This window comes from Egretta garzetta, unplaced genomic scaffold (assembly GCF_000687185.1).
Source record: "Egretta garzetta isolate BGI_Z169 unplaced genomic scaffold, ASM68718v1 scaffold163, whole genome shotgun sequence".
Taxonomy (NCBI): Eukaryota; Metazoa; Chordata; class Aves; order Pelecaniformes; family Ardeidae; genus Egretta; species Egretta garzetta.
In genome coordinates this window covers 4,994,986-5,014,901 of record NW_009259308.1, presented here as the reverse complement: position 1 = coordinate 5,014,901, position 19,916 = coordinate 4,994,986, and the positions used below count along the sequence as shown (strand labels likewise).

At 36.7% G+C, this 19,916-nt stretch overlaps 1 protein-coding gene across 3 annotated transcripts in view; it reads left to right on the top strand.

The window, feature by feature from the left end:
* Positions 1–1,172: 1,172 nt before the first annotated feature.
* The window catches only part of ATG4C (autophagy related 4C cysteine peptidase), a 24,845-nt gene continuing 6,101 nt past the window's right edge, over positions 1,173–19,916 (top strand). The window contains exons 1-9 of one of the 3 annotated variants that reach the window (XM_009636226.2): positions 1,174–1,559; positions 2,924–3,054; positions 4,369–4,452; positions 5,106–5,339; positions 8,518–8,848; positions 10,796–10,866; positions 12,325–12,461; positions 15,966–16,044; positions 16,706–16,782. In XM_009636226.2, coding sequence (XP_009634521.1) covers positions 2,979–3,054; positions 4,369–4,452; positions 5,106–5,339; positions 8,518–8,848; positions 10,796–10,866; positions 12,325–12,461; positions 15,966–16,044; positions 16,706–16,782 — 1,089 coding nt within the window. In that variant the 5' untranslated portion in view covers positions 1,174–1,559; positions 2,924–2,978. Of the gene's footprint in view, positions 1,560–2,923; positions 3,055–4,368; positions 4,453–5,105; positions 5,340–8,517; positions 8,849–10,795; positions 10,867–12,324; positions 12,462–15,965; positions 16,045–16,705; positions 16,783–19,916 lie in introns of all 3 variants that reach the window. The other 2 variants (XM_035891770.1, XM_035891769.1) reach the window with 2 other exon arrangements.

Sequence of the window (19,916 nt, the reverse complement as noted above, 5' to 3'; positions counted from 1 at the left end):
AAAAAAAAAAAAGCTGTTTTTCTTTACCTGCCCTGTACAAAGTATTATTTCTAACTGTCTCTATTTACAGCTGGAAAAATGACTTCAAAATGACCTCTTGGCGTTATTCTCTGTCAGGGACTTCTGTGTGGGTTTTGCTGACTGTCATCGCTGCTAGCTCAGTTTCTTTCCCGGTAGCACAAAAGTGAAGGGGGACTTCATTCTTAAATTAACTAATAAAGGTAGTCACTTTTAGACCTCATTCATCCCTTTCACTGTGGTTGCATCGGCAGGTTAGGGTGCTTTTCTGTTGTTAATGAAAACAAACAAATTCTGTTGTTAGGGAAGGTTTTTTCCATCACTATTAACAAATAGCCACCTCGCTGCAATCATCCCCCCTCAAAGACTGGCTAATGGGGGCTCTGAGAGGACAGGACTTCATTTTTCATTCAGAGGTGTGTTCTGCTGCTCTCTGAAGTAACATCATCCTAATAATGTACGTTCTAGATAACTTCTTAAATGAGACAACTTCAGTATAAAACCATTAGCTTTAGATTTAATAACAGGGGCTGCATTGTGCCCATAGGGCTTGAATCTGTATTCCCTGTGACCTTCTCCTGATGCTGTTCCATTAATTTCAGTGGAACTATTACTGATGCCTTCCTACATTGATGGGAAGAGCCTGCATTTTTCCAGTGGAATAAATTTGCCTGTTTTGTGTTAGCATTCTTCTTAGAAGTCCTTTTCACATCTTTAGCATAACGCAAAGGAAGAAATGTAACTGGATGAAAGAAAAATGCTGCAAGGACCGTTGTCTTTTAAAGGAAAATGAGCTGCTTTCTCATTTCAGTAATTTTTCCTTCAGGCCCTTTCAGAACAGTAGAGTTTGTTTCATTTCTAATTTTAGCCAGAGGGAGCTTTTGTAGGTATTGGCTTTTAAGGCAATCGGTAGCTTCTGCATAAATGACTGTCGCTGATTGATCATGTGAGGACAGGCTGGACCAAACACACCGCCTGGAGAAGTTCATCTTACCAGCTTTGCCAGCTGGAGTCAGTGATACATGCCTACGTGAAGTCTTTCTCCTTTTTTCTCCTAAAGAAAAAAAAAAAAAAAAAGAGGGAAAAGGACAAGAAATTAAAACCCAACCTTAAATTGTCTCTCTCTTCCTCCCCTACAAAAACCCAGCTTAACACAAGGCTGATCAAAGTAGGGTTGTAGCCATTTGTTATGTTCACTAGAAAAAAAAAGTCAGTCTTGCCCCATGTTTGTGAGCTTGCATTGCCTCTTATTCTGTTAAAAAGTTGTTGACAGACTTTTATGAAATAATGCAGTGGAATAGCAGAAAAACGTGCTAGGGATGGCTTGGGCAGTAGACTGCCGTTTTCCTTGCCCTACCTACAGATCCCAGAAATCTGTGTGAGTACCATCAGGGTCTGAAGACATTGGCACCCCGACATCTTCATGCTCTCTTCAATTACACAATCAGTGATTAGGTTTTACTTACTTAAAATCTGCTCCCAGTGGATTAGTCTTCGTCCTGCTTTTGATCCCAACTCAATGGAGAATAACACAGGGAAAGGTAAACACAGTTCTAGATTCTCATTTTAAGGTAAGGAGGCTATGTATAGCATCAGTGATGGTGTATGCTCCTGGTCCAAGTTTATTAATTAAATGAGATAGTTCACTTTTGTTCATGTCATCATCTGATGTTATCAGAACTTAGCTAAAAATTTGGTGAAGGTTGCAGTGATGTACCACTACTGATCAACTTTCGATGTCTCACAAGAGCTCCTGTTGAACCAGGAGCTCTTAAGTTTTTAGTTATGTACGCAAGGGTTTGGGTGACCAGATATCATCAAGAAAACCTCCTGTATCAACTATTAAAGTGAACCAATGACAGAATACATGCAGTGAAGGAAGCTCTATTAATTAATAGAAAACTTCCTGTTACAAATGGTGCAGGTGGACTACAAAGGGAGTTCTGTCCCATTTTCTCAAATTTCTTAGAAATGGGGATAAACTTAGTACATACTCTTTCTGTATTACCACCAGTTTAGGTTGCTTTTAAGGGGATGTCCATCTTGTCTTGCAGTTCAGAAAGAGTCGGTCCCCCCCAGAAAATCTGTACGCAGTTTTTCCAAGATTAATCTGCATTGTAGTGGTTTTTACCACTCTCATTCTTGTAATACAGCTAGACTACTGTAGACAACACAACTAAATCAGAAGAGAGCCTTTTTTTCACTGCAAGTGATAATTAGAAGAGACGCAAAGTAAAAACTGATTTTATGACAGTATTCTAATCATCTTTTGGTGTTGCCTCTCTAGCAAGTTAATTCTTTACAAAATTATATCACTGTTATTACACATGTTTTCTGCCTTGTACACATGTACGGCAAGACATCTTGCACTTTGTCTTTCAGTTCCTCCAATGCATGTAAACTTTGGCTTAGAAAATTTTTGATCAGAAATTTGAAACTAATGCTGTTTTTAAAACCAAGATTTGTTTATTGGTGCTCAGAACCCCTGATATGGGGAAAAAAAAGTGCTTATTGTATTCTATTCGGCAGAAAAGAATAGCATCTATTCTATGTAGTGAAATGCATCATAGCTCTTCATTTCACTGCCAGTTAGAATGAGTGTACTTGTATGCCAGCACAGGTTATATGCTCTAGATCAGTTTGTTGTGCAATAGAGAGCTGTTGGAGAACATAAGCTTTTATTTAGCTTTGTGTAGTAATTTTATTGGTGTAAATTTGGAATTAAATGTTTTTATTACTTATTCATGGAACACGTGATTGCTTCTCGGTCCCTGGTAGTGGAGGATTCTGCAAGTTTATTAGTGTTTCTGGTCATGTTAGGCTTAAGTACCTAAGTGGGCTGGTGGTGATACTATACCCTGTGTTCTCAGTGCCCATGGATATGTTTATATTTTTGTTTTTACAGTAGCAGAATTGAACGTCTTACAAGACAGCGATGGCTTTTTCTCTAGAATTTGAATATGGAGGCCACAGGGACAGATGAAGTAGAAAAGATAAAATCAAAGTTTATGTCTGCATGGCATAACATGAAATACAGTAAGTGAAACAGTGTATGGTAAAATCCTGTCACCGCTAAAATGAATGGAATAATGTTGAATGAATGGAATAACAATTTAGAAACTTAATTAATGTTAATAACAAAAATGGAATATGGCCCTTGAAATAATTTTTACTTTGATACTATAAACCACCTGAGTAAACAAACTTGTTTAGCTTTTAATTTTTAAATAAATTTGCATAATTTCTTTTTAAATGACTTATTTTGAAAACAGCAAACACCTTATGTAAATGACACTAGATTTGCATAGACTTTTAAACAGGGATAATATGGAATCATCTGTGCAAAAATATTTTCTTATTTTTACATGTACTTTTCTGGAAAAAATAGGATGGTGTGTGAAATACAAACTCCACTGAAGAATGTACTTCACACTCTTGAGTAACATACTTTTCCACAGTTGAACATCAGTAATTAGTTTATAAATAACCAAATTTTCAAGTGTGCCCTTTATTAATCTGTCCTTAACTTTATTTTTTCTACTTTCCCCTTAGGACTGAGGTTGCTCAGATTTACCACCAGGTTTCTGATAAATTTTGTTAATTCTCATAACTGACCTTGGAGATGTCTGGCAAGATGAAAAGATATTTTTCTTCTATTTTCTTTAAGGCTACCATGTGGCTGAAGGGGAATAGTAGTTGTTACACCCTATATGTGATAGGAAAAGTTCAGGAAACTCTATGATCTTAGGATATAAAACACCACAGGATTTAGACTTAAGAGAAAAAGCTACAGTCTGGGAACATTTTCATAACCTAAAAAATGAATTCTGGCCCTCTGAATTTGTACAGCATATTATGCTACCCTTTTTGTGTCTGAAATCTGCAATTTGATTTCGTGATGAGGTGTGTTTAATTAATTCTATGGGAAAAGCAGTACTCTTCATGCATTTTCGCCAGTCATATGTAAAGCTTATTGTATGTTATTATAGGAGTTGGCAACCTCACAGAATCAAACTATGCAGTAATGAATTCACCATAGAGACAAAGCAACTTAAGCTCAGCTTTAGCATTTCTGTATCCTCACAATTTCTGCTCAGTAGTACCATTGTATTGACATTCAAACATTCATATATGGGTAACATCATTACTTTTAAACCAGAACTCTACTCTGTGTTTTGTAGAACTGTTAAACTTTTTGTTATTTATGAAAGCAAAACCGAATTTCAGTACATTTTCTCTATATTCCCCTTTAATGGGTTACCTTTGGCTTAACCAGATGCTACTAGAAATTCCTTTCTGGAACACTTTAGTCACAAATTTGTATTTTTTTTTTTTTTGCATCTATCTTAGGTTGGGTGCTGAAAACAAAAACTTACTTCAGTAGAAACTCTCCAGTCTTTCTGCTGGGAAAATGTTACCACTTCAAAACTGATGGTATGTCCATAGCACTCAACTCATTCCAATCTTATTCGGCAGGAGCTCTGTGGATGTATTTTTAATCTTCTAGAAAGACCCTCATTAAGAATTACTGAATTCAAAATGTATGTATGAACAGCTTAGAAAGTACTCATTTAAGTGTCCAACACCACCACTAATGCAACCCATCCTAACCTGCTAAATTTATTCAGATTTTACACTGAAGTCTTTCTGTAAATATTAGTGCTGTAATTTGCACTTTATTTCATCTACCTATCAGTTTGAGATTTTCTTTCTAAAAACTCCTGACTGAAATGGTGACAATACCGGTACAAAGAGTCACTACACCAATGCCTTCATTATCATTGTCCAGTATGCAGTTTTCTAAGACTCTCTCTATTTGACCATTTCAGGTGAATTAAGCAGTTGCTTACTTGCAAGTCAACGACTCCATTGGCGCAGTAATGTTGGCTGCATTGCTTTCTTCTCCCCCGCTGGCACACTTCTATTATGTTTGTCTTCCAATTTTCCTTTCCTTATATTGGAAGCGATTGTTACTTTTTGCAAGTTTGCCCTGTCTTTCTAATAGGATAGTGGTATGTTTTTACTTTCCTTCTAACAGCAGAAGTGCCATAGCAAGCTAAAACTAAAATTTGTGCTTTCCCTTACAGAATCTGGTGAACTCTCTACAGATGGGTCCAATTTTGATAAAATCAACACGGAGATTTCAGGAAATGTTGAGGAATTTCGTAAAGATTTTATTTCTAGAATATGGCTGACTTACAGAGAGGAATTTCCTCAAATAAAGGGGTCTGCATTAACAACAGACTGTGGTTGGGGTTGCACACTGAGAACTGGTCAAATGCTGCTGGCTCAAGGTCTAGTGCTTCATTTTCTTGGTAGAGGTAAGTTACGAGAGAGTATCTCTACATTTGGCATGATAAGCATGGGTGTTCTGTAGGGAGTGTGATGGTCTTTATGTAGCCAGAATCAAAAGTGCATGCTGGTTTTGATTCTGGACTTCCTCTCATTAATATTGGAATTGTTACATGGCATGAGAGCGGTGATCTAGCTGACTTACTTTCCATTTCTGCAAAAAGGAAACGTCAAGGTGTGTCCAAAGGAGATACTAGAAACTCCACAGAAGCTAACTGTGAAGTAAAATACCACAAAAATTTGTGATCCCGTACCTGGGTATTGTTATTATCCGTGCAAGTGTCCAATTCTTTTCAGTCTTGCTCATTTCTTGAACTCAAGGTGTGGAGGAGTTCCACAGCCCATAGCTGTGGGCTATGGCAAAAGTGACATTCTTTTATCAGTTTTAAAGCTGTACATTATTCAGTTCTTCTAGTATTAATATATTGAGTTAATAGAAGGATTCTAATCTAACTTCAATACATCATTCTTGGGTGTTGAAATTTGCACTGTTTCATTTCCTCTCTTTTCCCCCCATGTACTTACAGAGGAAGTTCCCTTTTTTCTTATCATTGTCTATCTCAAAATACTCCCACAGTCACAGCTGTTTGAAGGAGGTAGCTTTAGGAGACTTAGAACACTTTCTGCTTTCAAAGGCTAAGCGTACGTGTCTTCCCCATTCTTCCCAGCTGAGCTATGCCCTGCATATAGAGGTCTTTTTGGTTCTCATCGTTAACCACCTTTTCTTTTCATTCTCTTCTCAGTCCCTGTCATAATCTACCACATTGTCCCTTTCAAACAATCAGTCATGTCTCGGATCATTTTGACAAGCAGTGGTGACAGAGGACATGGGCCTGACTCCACCCAGGCATGTTGGTTAGAGAGAATACAGTGTATTGTTTACTCAGCCATTTGTCGGATCCCGGGAATACTTTAGTAGAAGATAGTTCTGAAAGCCTGTTTTAATAATACTCTGTACATACTGTGCAAATATGGTGTAAACTGTGAACACAGTCCCAAACAAGTTGCATCACAAAGTCATCTGTCTTGGCAGTGTCACGACCGAACTGTCAGATTGGCTTCCTGAATGTTCCTTTTTGCTGTAGATATTTAAGTCATAAAACATTCATTATCCCTTTCAACTGACTGCAAGTATCAAAATGTATGAAAATACTTCTGTGGAGAACACAAATCCCTTAAATACAACTTCTGCTATACATACATTTAAAGAAATAAAAAAAAATACCGTCAGAAGAGTAACTGTGAGTAGGAATGTGTAATGGCTCATTCTGAAGTAACCCAACCAAAAAAGCCCCAGGTTTATATCTTTAAAATCTATGGTTACAAAGAAATCCTTGTACTGTCCCCCATGCATCCTAATTTGGAAAGTGATTTGGTGATTCCAGAGTGCTAGTGTTTCTGTGGCAATCCAAATGCGTAGAAAAATGGAATATATATGGTCTTTCTGGACTACTTTTCTCATCACCTAGTCTTCTGACAGCTGGTGAATTATCTTTTGAAAAGCTTTTTATGAGGTCTGGGTAGCTTTTGAAACATATTTAAGTGTTTACATGAAGTTTTTCATTGCTGTTTACTCTTTTCCCAGAGATGTTTTCATTATAGTTTAATGGTGTTGTTTCTGTTACAAAGCAAAACTTGACTGCAGTTACTAGCTGGAATACTTCACTTCTGTGTGGAATGTTCCAGATATTGCTGAATGATGTTGTAAATGAGTTTTTATTTTAAATATTAAGGTACTGGTAAGTTTTACTTTGAAATGCCTGTGCTTAAAGACACTGACTGAAATTTGAAGCTCACAGTACGGGAATAGCAAGGCCTGTGATGTTGTTATGTTGCGTTTACACATGCATCTGCCTGCGTCTGCAGTGAAAAATTAACACGAGGGTTCACAGAGGGGCGACACTTGTGGTAAGAGGCATTGGCGCGGGGTGGTTGTTACACTGTAATAGGAGCGGGTGCCATGGATTATGGCCATTACCAGACGTACTTGTGACATTACTGGAGCCCTAAATTAGATTTGGGAATAAAAGTATAGTTGCCTCTGTGCTTCCTCTTTGTTTCTCAAAGATTTTTACATGGATACTTCAGTAAGAATTACAAGGAGGGCTGCTGTTCTTGCTCTCTGTCAGTATTAGTTTGAAAAGGTTCCTCTTGCTGCTGCAACGGCAACTTTCTGAATGTCCAGGAGCTTACCCAAATCTGGCTCATGGAGCAAAAAACTCCATCTGTAGGGTTTGTAGGGTGTGTTCCTGACTGGCACGTGGCAGCCTTCCCCATTCCCTTCTGGGATGTTCATTGTAGACCTTCAGGGTATGTTCTGCTCTAACAGTACATTTGCAGTGTTTTGGAGGATTCCTCACATGCTCTGTGTTGCAAGTAGTTGTCTGAACTTGTGGGAGAGACTTTCAGTCATCTGACAAGGGAAGCATTACTGTTCTCAAGTTATGCTGAACCACCATTACGCTGTAAAAGGAACTCTGTGTGTAGGATGCATTGTTAGGAAAAACTTCAGCTAGAAATGCAGACTTGTAGGTACTGTGCTGAATAATACTTAAACAAGTTTGTCTTGTAGTCTAGGTTAAAAATTCACAAATTCAGTGAATAAAGAAATCTCACCTATTTTTCTGCTGATCTCCTTTGACAGTTTGCCAGGAAGAAGTGTTTGTTTTTACATGAATAATTCCTCAGGTTTGCCTAATTTTAATAACTGACAAACCAGAAGAATTACAAACAGCTTTTGAAACTTCTTGTTTGACATGGATAAAACCTTTTAGATAGTACTGAATAGCTAACTTTCATATTTTTAATATGTAAGATAGTTTTAACCTGTGCTTTGTAATCAGGTATGTCTTGTGTGTCTTAATTGACTGGGATCGTGGACTCTGACCTACTGTCTCAGATAGCATAAATTGCTAACAGATGTAGAGTTAATAGTATTTCATTTTACCTGTCATTGAGCAGAAAATAAAAGCAAATCATACTCCACTCAAATTCTTTGTTTACATTTGAACACTGACATTTGCATCTCAGTACATAAAGTACGTATTATTGGTCTGAGGAACATGGGGTAGAAAGGGATGTGATTTGCTAATTATACCAATAAGTTAATATTAAGCCTAATATGCATCTTAAAATTTCTTGCTGCAGCCTGGGTCTGGCCAGATGCATTGGATATCGACAATTCGGATTCCGAATCATGGACAGCACATACAGTGAAAAAGCTGACAGCATCATTCGAAGCATCGCTTACAGCAGAAAGAGAACCCAAGATCCTGTCAAATCATCAACAGGGAACATTAAAGAGAAACTCTAATGACAGTGAAATGAGAAATGAATTTTACCATAGAAAAATAATTTCTTGGTTTGGTGACTCTCCGCTGGCAGCTTTTGGCTTACATCAGCTAATAGAATATGGAAAGAAGTCTGGAAAAATTGCTGGAGATTGGTATGGGCCTGCAGTTGTTGCACACATTTTAAGGTAAAAATACCTTTATTCTTTGTTGTTACTGTGCCTTACACATTACAGGAGAAGCATTTCAAAGTGTCATGAGATTCCTTCAGCTTAGTTGAGCATCTAACTGTTCATTATTGGCTTTGTAAAATGTCCATATTAGTAGCAATTCGAGAGATTTTTCAGAGGCAGGAATGGAAATACCAGCAGGTGCAGGAACTGAACTCTGGGCCTTTGTTCAATCTTATTTCAGGAAAAATCTGACATTCCTGTTCTCCTGTACTTTGGGCAGTGGAAGACCCAAGTATTTCTCCCAAACCTGGGCTTTTAAGTAGAGCTGCATTTAATGAAATGTTCTAAAAACTAACCACTCTTTCAACCTTGGAACATGCATAACATTATAGATTTTTTTTTTTTTTATACTGTAACCTGGGGGCTGTAATGTACTGATAGTGTAATGAAATGTCAGAGCTAAAATTGATGTTTTCAGCATTTCTTTGCACACATCAAATTCTTGTGAAACTGTAAATGTATGGGACTATTAATATTATAATTATATCACAGTAAAAGTAAAGGGTCTGTGACATTCAGTGTGGTTAAAAAAAAAAGTCGAAAGTCAAATTTCTCCATACTCTGTGCCTTTATATGCCATTTCTTTGAATATTACTGATTTTTTGTTTTGTTTTTTTATAGCCTTATAGGCTTATGTTCTTAGCAGATTCCAGTTTACCTATAAACTGAACCACTAATAAGTCATTTAAGCAGCAGAAGCCAAAGTTGATACATTTATCTATAAATATGTGAATAGAAGAATTTGATACTATAGAAATATATTAATCTTAAATGAACCTGTACTGAAATAATGAGGTGCATATGTGTACATACATGCGTATGCATACCATGATGTAAGAGATTAGCATTATTTATGTGCTTTCTTCTATTTTTTTTTCTGATGACAGAAACTGTCAGCATTCTTTTTGCTTGCTTTAAATTGCAGTACCGTGTTTATCTAATGGGAGCGGGGCGGGGGATGATTTTGTCCAGAATGACATTCAACACAAACTCACCAGTGATTTCCAACACTGCAAAGGTTTCATTTCCTAGATCTCCTTTCTCTCTTACAGCAGTACTAACAATGTATAGCGCTCTCATAACTTGAGAACGACTGTATTAAACGATTCCTCAAAATATATTGTGAAATAAAGGGATAGTGACCATTTAATGCAAGCATGTATTGAAGTCAAAGGCTAATCTTCTATTTTGAACAGTTTAATTTCTTTACAAATGTGGTCCTTGATTGATGATCATGCTTTAGACTATTGACATTTATTTTCTTTTTAGTTTTTAGGTCCATTACTCTTACTCTTTTGAGGATAGCCTAATATTGCAATTATCTTTTTGAAAGTTTTGGTGAAACCTTACAGCTTTTTATGTGCTAGCCTTTATTTCCATAGACATGAGGTGCTAATTTGTGGCTAATTATATGAACTAAGATCAACTAGAGAGACTATCGAGTTGAAAATAATATTTTTGTCAGCAAATTTAGACTTTATTATCCCAATAGACGTGACAGAAAGTTGTTATGAACAGAAAGAAATTAGGTAGCGCGTATGGATTTCATTGTAAGTCAATGCAAAGTCTTTGGGCTTTATTTTTGTGGTTTTCATTGTTTCTTCTAAATAGCCAGACATTGTCATCTTTGCTTGGGAAAAACATGTTGCCATATACACTGGATCTTGGTATCCAGTGTTTAAAACAACCAACCAACCACCCCCGTCCATCTGTATTTATCAGGAATGGAAGGTGTCTCGAATTTAAAAAAAAACAAAACCAACGAAAGCCCCCCCCAAAAACCCAAACTAACAACAAACAATTAAAACCAACCTGTTTCTAAAAGTCAAACAATTTATGTTTATTTACTGTTAATTTCTTTAAAATCAGAGATGAGTTAAATAGTTTTGTGTTTGTACTTAGAAAAGCTGTTGAAGAAGCAAGAGACCCTGAGCTACAAGGAGTAACAGTCTATGTTGCTCAGGATTGTACAGGTAAATGTTGTGATTATGTAGATTTTTGCAAACATTTTAGATGCTTTTTATGCCTTTCAGTAAGCGCTTAACAGTAGACCTCTAAAGGAAAAAATAAACTAAAAAATGGATCCACAAAATGAGATTATGTAGACAAAGGAGTGCTTGATATATGCAGGTGTGTGTTCTCTTTGAGAATCAGACATCACAACCTAAAAGCTTCATGCATTGCTAACATTGGTAACTTTTCCTTACAGTCTCCCTGTTGTAACTTTTTATTTTGGATTTAAATCAGTTAATAATCTGTTTTATATTTGCTTCAATGTTGTTTTAGCAATAAGCTAGTAAGAATTTCTATCTCTTACTAAAAATAACCCCAAAAAAACAACCAAACAACTGAAAAATACTTCAGCTCAGTTAGATTTGTTAGTTACATCTTACTTGTCTTCTGCATCACAGGATTCTCTTTTGCCTGTTTTTCTAGTGGAGGAAAAAAAAAATCACTGCACCAGTCTCATAGAATAGTAAGAAGTCATTTTCACTTGGAGTTCAAAGGTGTGAGCAGGATAGTGAACCTGAGTCAGTGGTAACCTTTCTTCTGCTCCAACGTGGCATTTTAAACAATCAATAACGGGCAGAGGAGCTTAGAGCTCTGGATGTTCAGGAGCAGGAAATGATAACAAGATAAACTAAACATGCAGTGAAACTTTACACTAACGACAATAGGCTTTCAAATCTAAGCACAGTGTATTACTTCAGTAGCCATGCTTAGATGCCAGAAATTTTAGTTATGTCATAACCGATCTTGGGATAGGACAGACAAGACCGACATCCCTGGGTAATCAATCAAGCTGGTTTTAAAGAGATAATGTTTAATCATACACTACAAACCAGTTTCACCTGACTTTCAATGACAGTGGAAACTTTTAAAATTCTATTCATTTTTTTGCTTCTTTGTTCTGGTGATGATTGTTCGCAAGTCTCTTAGTTTGGAGGGAATAAGCAATAATACTACATTGAGGTTTTTTACTCATTTTCAGTGCCTGTGTTGTGCTAACTTTAGACAGGGAACTTGAGTTTTTATTAAAATCAGTTACTGTCTTTTTTTCCCTGTAACATGTAGATGTTTCTGTTAATTGTAGGCTTTCAAGTTTTAAATTACTCCTTTTAGAAGAAGTTTATATGAAGTGAATAAATACTTACTGGCTTTCTCTTAACCTACCCCTTCTGCATTTTCCTGATGCTGTGTCTTATCTCAGCAGCAGCACATTACCGTTCTACAAAATATTCCTGAAAATAAGGAGGCATAATACTGTTTTTCATCAGTCACTCAGGAGTTATATTTCAGGAGGACAGTAATATTTTGAAGGACTGTAGTTTTAGTCTGTCAAATTTAAGTGATGACATGTTGTAGGTGTGTCTTTGTAAAAGCTAGCGGTTATATTTTAAATATGAATATTTCCCTGTGTCTCCTTTCAGTCTACAGTTCAGATGTTATTGACAGACAGTGTTCTTTTATGGATTCTGGAAAAGCAGACACAAAAGCTGTAATTATATTAGTTCCTGTGAGACTCGGTGGAGAGAGAACAAACATGGACTACGTAGAGTTTGTAAAGGTATGAAATGAGAGTTCAATCATTTTTCAAATAGTAGCACTAGGTGATATGAAAAGCGACTTCATGATGGTAATCTTCTACCTATTAAATGTGTGGTGGTGATTTTACAGTTGAAGGTTGTAAAGTTTGACTTTACAGATTTTAAATTTCCCTATTACAAGATCAGACATAATTGCAGAGCACATGATGTCCCTTGGTAAAGCAGTGATAACTGTCCTACTTCTAAAGTAGCTACCTGAAAAGACATTAATGCAGCGGCTCAAATTACAAATGGCAATTTAGTTACATATGCTATTAGAGTTCTGCTATATTAGCTATCAGTCAGCATTTTAAATATAAATATACCAAATTCCTTATTCTGTTTCTTATTGTCTTAGGTGTCAAATGGTTTAAGGTTGTTGCTGTCTGTTCTTCCCTTTTTCTTTTGTCTTTTTCTTCCACTTGAGAGGGGTTAGAATTTTTTTTGGTATCTTTAGTTACTACTTCAAGTTTTTTTTTCACAATCTGGACATTAGGATGAATGTTTCTAAGGACAGTGATGCAGAAGTAGCAAGCAGTTGCTACCAATAAAAACAAACTGGAAAGAAGTAAAATTCAAGGAGAAAGTAGAGGGGAAGAAAATCTATGTTGTCCTCTTTTTCAGCAGAGATTCTGCTTATGGTGCTAACATCTGAAGGTGTCCTGTAATTCTACCTCTTGAGCACAGGAATACTTCCGTTAGGGAAGAGATTGTTCTATTAGCCCTGCTGCATTACTGTTTTCCATGCCGCTGTTTATCTGTCTTTAAATTCTTGTTGTAATTTTTAAAATACCACAATTTAGTAGCATGTTCAAAATCTAAGAGTCTGTTACATCTCTTTTTGTGTGTGTGTGTGTGACTGTCTTCTCTGTAAAAATTTAGGAAACATGTTTATTTTATAATGGCATGGGGAGACAGAGTGATGAAGCCCTTTATTTAAGTGATGAACTAATCAATTGTTTTTCTTTCCTGATTCTTTTCCTTGTATTTTCAGACAGTTGATTTTGGAAAGTTTTAGTTGTTTTCTGATTAATTCTGACACAGCTAAGATAAGCCCGTGGCTGCAGACATGATCTACAGCAACCTTACTTTAGTTTCAATGTTAACTGCAAAAAAGCTTTTGAATCAGTCATGTCCAGGAAAACACATGGTGCCTTCGTTTGTAAGCTAACAAACAGTTGCTTCTGCAACTTTCATAAGGCTTTCTCGGCAGAAGAAAAGTGACTCCAGTTCTTTAATACTGGCTTTTATTATTGACTGATATCTATGGCTAGTTATACCCTGCAGAGGCTTTCTCAATTTAGCTCTCAAAACCACTCTTTTTGCCAGAGTAAAATATGTTTGCGTGGCACTGGGTTTCATAGCACAGTCACGTTATCTGAGCTTGCCTTGTACAGGCTGGCTTTACTGGGGTGATTTCCGCTGCTCATTTACCAAGCCTGGGACTGCATTTTGCAGTCTGTTACAATGGAGACTGTGATAAGAGGGCTTTCAATTGCATATATTAGTCACTCCAATCCCTATCCTGGCTATTCACAAGAAGCAACTAAATTTCTTGGGGTCTGGATTTAAGTTAAAAATGCAGACTTTAGAATGTCGTACAAGAGGTAATTTTTACAAAGGATTTTATATTTATGGATGAAAATTGATAAATTTTTTATAATTCACTTCTACAAGAAAATTCCCATAGATTAAACAGTTATTCATTACTCTAAGTAGCTCTGCTGGCTTTCTGTTTCGCTGGCAGAGGATGTGTCCTCCTTAGCTGTTTCAGCCTTTGCCTTTGATCTGCCTAGATGTTCAGCCATCGAGGAGCATTTTCTAAAAAAGCCTCCTCATTCATATTTTAAATAAGTAGCACTTTCTCTTAACCCGTATAAACCATGCTGAAGTGGACTTTGTTAGCATCTCAGGTGAGGACTGCAACAGTTTTTGTTATGTTACATTACTTTATCATTGTCCAAGCAGAGAAACTTTTATCTCGAGAAGCTTAGTCTATTAGTATGTGAAATATCAATCATTTTGTGGAGAGAAATTTTCTGTACTTATACAATGATAATGTAATGGTTATACTTTTACTGGTTGATCTCATAGAGGATATAGATATGACTGCCAGCTAATGGAGACTTCACTTTAGCTCAACTGATAGTCGTCTGGATTGCTGGCCCAGATTGGGCCAGCATCCAAGTTATTGGACCCAACACTTGTCTAGTGCCACAAGAAAACCACTGTGATTTATGGACATTTAAAGGCTGTTCAGTTTTTGGAGTATTTAATGGTCTTGGGCTTCGAATGCATTAGAACAGTTGGGCTCAGCTTTCCAAAGTGCTCGATGTTGGCAAAATTCAGCTCCCCTGCGAGTTGGTGGGATAACTAATGGCGAACTGTGTTAAGCCAAGACTGAATAGTCACAAAAATTCTAATGAGCCCTGGTAAGAAACCTCATGAAAGCGAGAAGAGTAGGAATATGTTGAAGGGAGAGGGAGGAAAGTCCTCCGTGCATTTGCTGCGTACCTCTTTTAATAGAGAAATGATCAAGGGTGGTTTCTTTGGTGTCCATTGTCTGCAACTGCCTTGAGAGCTTGTGGGTGATAGAGGAATTTCAGTCAGTTAAAACTACTGAGATGTTCTTACCGTGGCAAAATTGCGTGTATACAGGTAAACCCTTCTCCTCAGCACTAGAAGGTAGATCCATAAAATCAATATTTTATTATGTAACGATAAGCCTGCTAGGTTTGCGTGCTCGCACAGACACATGGATTACAGAACCCAGGTCTTTTCAACCTGAATGAACAGATATATGCTGGCAGCAGTGGTGTGACTATAGCCCACGGCTGATATCCCAACTCTTTCTGTCCTTGGTGTCTCCACGCTCCAGACTGAAATGATTCCTGTATTTCACCCCGTGTCCCTCTTCAGATCCCATTGGGTGTATTTGTAGTGTCTTTCTCAAAGTTGCTATCTACTGATGGTTCTGATTCCTCTACCTGCACAGTCAACATCCAGTAAGATTTATGGGGCTTGTCTGTTGTGTGTCTGTCTCTCCTCCTGTATTTTGGGCTGCTGATTTTGGAGCTGTATCTTGTAATTACTTTTGCTTCAACTGGCATTTCCCCCAGGGCCACAGAATGTAAATGTATAGAACTCCGTAAATCTGAACACTTTGATATCTTTTGACTAAGCAACCTGCGCTCAACTTGTATGACATCATGTTCTGTCTCCTCCCCAAAAATGATATTGCCAGTTCTCTCAATGTATGGGCATCTTATGAAAAGGGAGGTCTTTCTCTGGAATATCTGGTGGTGTGTTTTCACCTTGGTCAGTTGTAAGCTTCTGGAAATTGAGTCAAACCCCAGAAAATCATGAAGTCAGTATTTAAAAAAAGTTATTTGCCTAAAAAAGGTAAAGAAAGAGCAAAGGTTTTGATTTAGTTTAATACTTACTCTGTTTAACGCTGTCCTAATTATTTAATGTTCTGCTTATAGGGAATTTTAAGCCTTGAGTACTGTGTTGGTATTATTGGTGGCAAACCCAAGCAGTCATATTACTTTGCTGGATTCCAAGGTTAGTGTTTTAATATGTTATGTCTCTTCAATATTTTTCTTTGAGAGTTAGGAAGTTAATATCAAACCAGTGGGAAATAGCATGATTAAAATAGCAAAATGAGTACCTTATTAATTCATCATATCTACCCAAGTCCAGTCATTTGTCATTTACTCCATATAGTAATTGGATTCTGTAAAATGTACATTTAATTTCCATTGTTGCATAAACAAGGCATAATGTATCTGTTTCACCAAACTTCAGGAGCATTTGCTGTTACTATCTGGCAGTTCTTATTTACGTATTTACTTTTTACTAGTTTAAGTGGTGTTAGTTGATGCTTAAATGACAAGCAATATATTCTTCCTGTCAGGATGAAGTAGCACAATACATTTTTCATGTGCAAACTCCAGAATATAATTGTGTGTTTGTAAAAGTAATTTTATCACCAAAAATTAAATGACAGTCTCATCACTTTATAAAAATTCTGCTTATACAAGCATATTTGATTATGCAAAAGTTAATCTGTCCTGCAAAAACCTATGCTTCAGTCAATGAATATCAGCCTGGCAAGCAGTTACTTGCTGGCTTTTTTTCAGCTGTTCTGCATAGAAATTGGATTGTAAGCAGTGTAATAATAAGGTGTTTTTTGAATTACTTGTCTTCTGTTTTGTCCTTGTAGATGACAGTTTGATTTACATGGATCCTCATTACTGCCAATCTTTTGTAGATGTCAGCATAAAGGATTTCCCTCTTGAGGTAGTATGGATATAGACCTGGCACTGTTTTCTTCCCATATGAATCAAACACTAATTATTTAGAGATGTTCTAGCTAGCTGCATCTTTATGGGTTTACAGTTACATGTTATTTATCAAAGTTCTGCCCTTCTTTATAGGCCTATAATCAACAAAAATGACCAGAGGTTAAAAACTCAATATGGGGTTTTAATTTTTACTTCATTAATCTTCATCTGTTTCTTTTTAATGATCAGGAAACCTCAAAAATAGATGATCACTTCATTTAAGTAACTTTCCATCAAAGAAAATAGACAATATTTGGAGTATTTAAACCTGAATTATTTGGATTTGGTTTTGTTAGTTTGTCTTTTTGGTCAATTTTATTTTATTTTAGATTCAAGTCACAGTCAACATTGTGGAGAGAATTACTGTAGTATTCAGCAGTAGGAGTCTGTTGTCAGGTTGGAACCAGAGTTCCTATAGGTTTACCTGCTGCTTCTTTATCCAGGAATTAGTAATATTTCTATACTGGAGTAGGTGGTTATAATTTTAAATGTAACTTTTGCTCCTAACTTTGCAGGTGACTTTTTTAGCTTCATACAAGTGGAAGTTTTTGAGGCTTACCAGTGAGGTTTGTGGTTGACTAGCTAAATTTTCCGCAAGTCTTCTGAACTGTTTCTTTTAATGAGTTTTAGTATTATTTTTAATTAAGCTATTGTTATGGAATAGTTGTTTCCAAGAAACTTGACAGTTCTGAAAGTGCAGGTGCTGCGTTTGTTCTTTCTTTTCTACCCCAACTCCTTTTCTAGGCCACAACTTTCTGGGTGCATCTAGATGTAGCGAATGCATCTTTTCAGGCTATGCCTAGGTCTTAAAAATCATGGGGGGTTTTGTTTTGTTTTGTTTTTACAGTAGTGTTTTCCCTTTTCTTTAACCTCTTGCCAAATAACTTGCATTGAAAATAGATAGAGCTAAAGGAGGTTATTGAAGAACTCAATTTAAAGTACCATGGGAAAACATTATCAGTTGCTGAAGTACATGTGCAATAGTCACAGTACTCACGGTAGAAGTGGTCGGTGCCACCCATACAAACTCTCCTTGATCTTGTGTCCAACTTCCACATGAACTTCCAGCCTCCTCGGAGTAACTCTTCATTCAGTGTAGAAACATCCTCTGGGTGCATCCGCTGCTTAGGGCAGCATCAACTGCTCTAGAACAGAGTTGGTTATTAGTAGTGGTTCCTCATGCCACTGTGTTCTGTGAAGTTAAGTACTCCTAAATGTGGAAACACAGCTTCAGAAACAACATACTGCATTTAAATCATGAAGAGGAATATGTATTTTTCTCCACCACCTCTAAAATACTAGCTACTTAATGTAGAATTCTTAGAGGTTTGCAGTAAAGTCCTGTGAACAGCGGAAGTGCGTCATACGCAGCTCTTAAACTCACACCTGAGGAATTGAGTAGGTGATCTTAAATTGAGTGTTTACACTCTGAATGTTAGTCAAATGGTGTGTAATGAAGTTATATATCTTCATGGCTTCTGTTTTGTATTGTGGCCAAGAATTAACTTAAACTGAGAACAGCAGAGTGAACTGCAATGGTCCTGTCTATTTGTTATCATGAAAAGGAAGATCTGTTAACGTACGTTGAATTTGATCACAATACCTTAATCAAAATACCATCAAATAGTATTTAGGAAAAGTACTTCTATATATCAAAGGACTTACATGGGGCTAATGTCAAATCCTAGGGCCAACTTAAAGCAAACACTACATATTTTTCAGTATTTATGCTTAACAAGATACTTTAATTAGCATGACATATAATACAGAAGTATAAGATTCTCTAGAAAATGAGAAGGTACTGCATTAAAAAAGGAACGTAGCAGCAAAATGTATCAGAAAATATCCTAGACAGAAACTTCCATTATTCTTAGAGATGCCTTTAGAGTTACCCCGTTTCGGTATTTGGAAGAAGAGTCGGTGAGTCTCAGCTTTACCTGTTTGTATTGTGGCAGCAGCCAGAGATTTTAACGAAGATCCTTGCCCCTTTATGCTAATAACTAGAGTAATATACAGTGCCTTCTCTGAAGATTTTACAGTTTAATTGGATAAGCCAGACAAAAGATGGGAAGAGCACAAAGCAGCAGAGCTGAAGTGACTTCCTTAAGGTCACACTGTAGCTCAGTGGCCAAGCTACAGAAAATATACATCTTTTTGGTTTCTGTTGCCATGACTAATCCTCCAGATTGTGCTACAGACTGGCATTAATGCGAATTTCCAAATAATAATAAGGTTTTAAAATGTATTTTGAAGGTACGCGAGCTGCCAGCTTGGCTCGATCGCATCCTAATGCTTTTCTGCAGACGGAAAATATATTGCAATTTAATGCTTAGTGCATTTAATAGTATTATATCTTTGTCCAGAAATGTCAAAAGTAAACAGAAATTGCTTTCTTAGTGTGGATAGTTGCTTGTTAGATTTATCTGTAGGGAGTATTTTCAAAATTGACAAATTGTGCAGAATAAGTTGGAAATCAATCCACTCTGTATTGGCTTCCAGAATCCATTTGTTTGGAGGAGTGGAAAAAAAAAAAAAAGCCTACCCGCTTCTCTTTGTTGTACAGTGATTTGTGTAGCATTAAGACTACTGCCCTGAACAGTACAGCACAACTGGAGTCACAGTGTGCTTGCTGAAATGCGGTATGTAAGGCAGAGCTCGATTTATGTGTTTGATGACTCAGGAATGAGTATTCAAAATACAATTTTTGCGTATAAAATTTGAACAGAATTAGGAGAAAAAACAGTGACTAAAACCAATCTTGTAGAAATTGTACTTCTCATCTTCGCTTATATTTTTTAGCAGAGGTTTAATAGAAATACCTCTTAGGTTTGTAATCACAAGTAAAGACCAATATACTTCAGTAGGTAAAACTATTACACTGACAGATGCACTCCGATGAGGTAACTAGCACTGTCGTCTTCCGTAGATTGACTTTTCTGACTGGCAAAAAAAAAAAAAGAAAGATTTAAAAAAAAAAAGATAAAATGGGTTTCTAGCACACAGACTGCTTGATGTTAGCTGTCAGGGGTTGCTGTTGCTGTAGTCAAATTAGATTGTAACAGCTGTTAGTTATCCTTTATAGAGGAAACA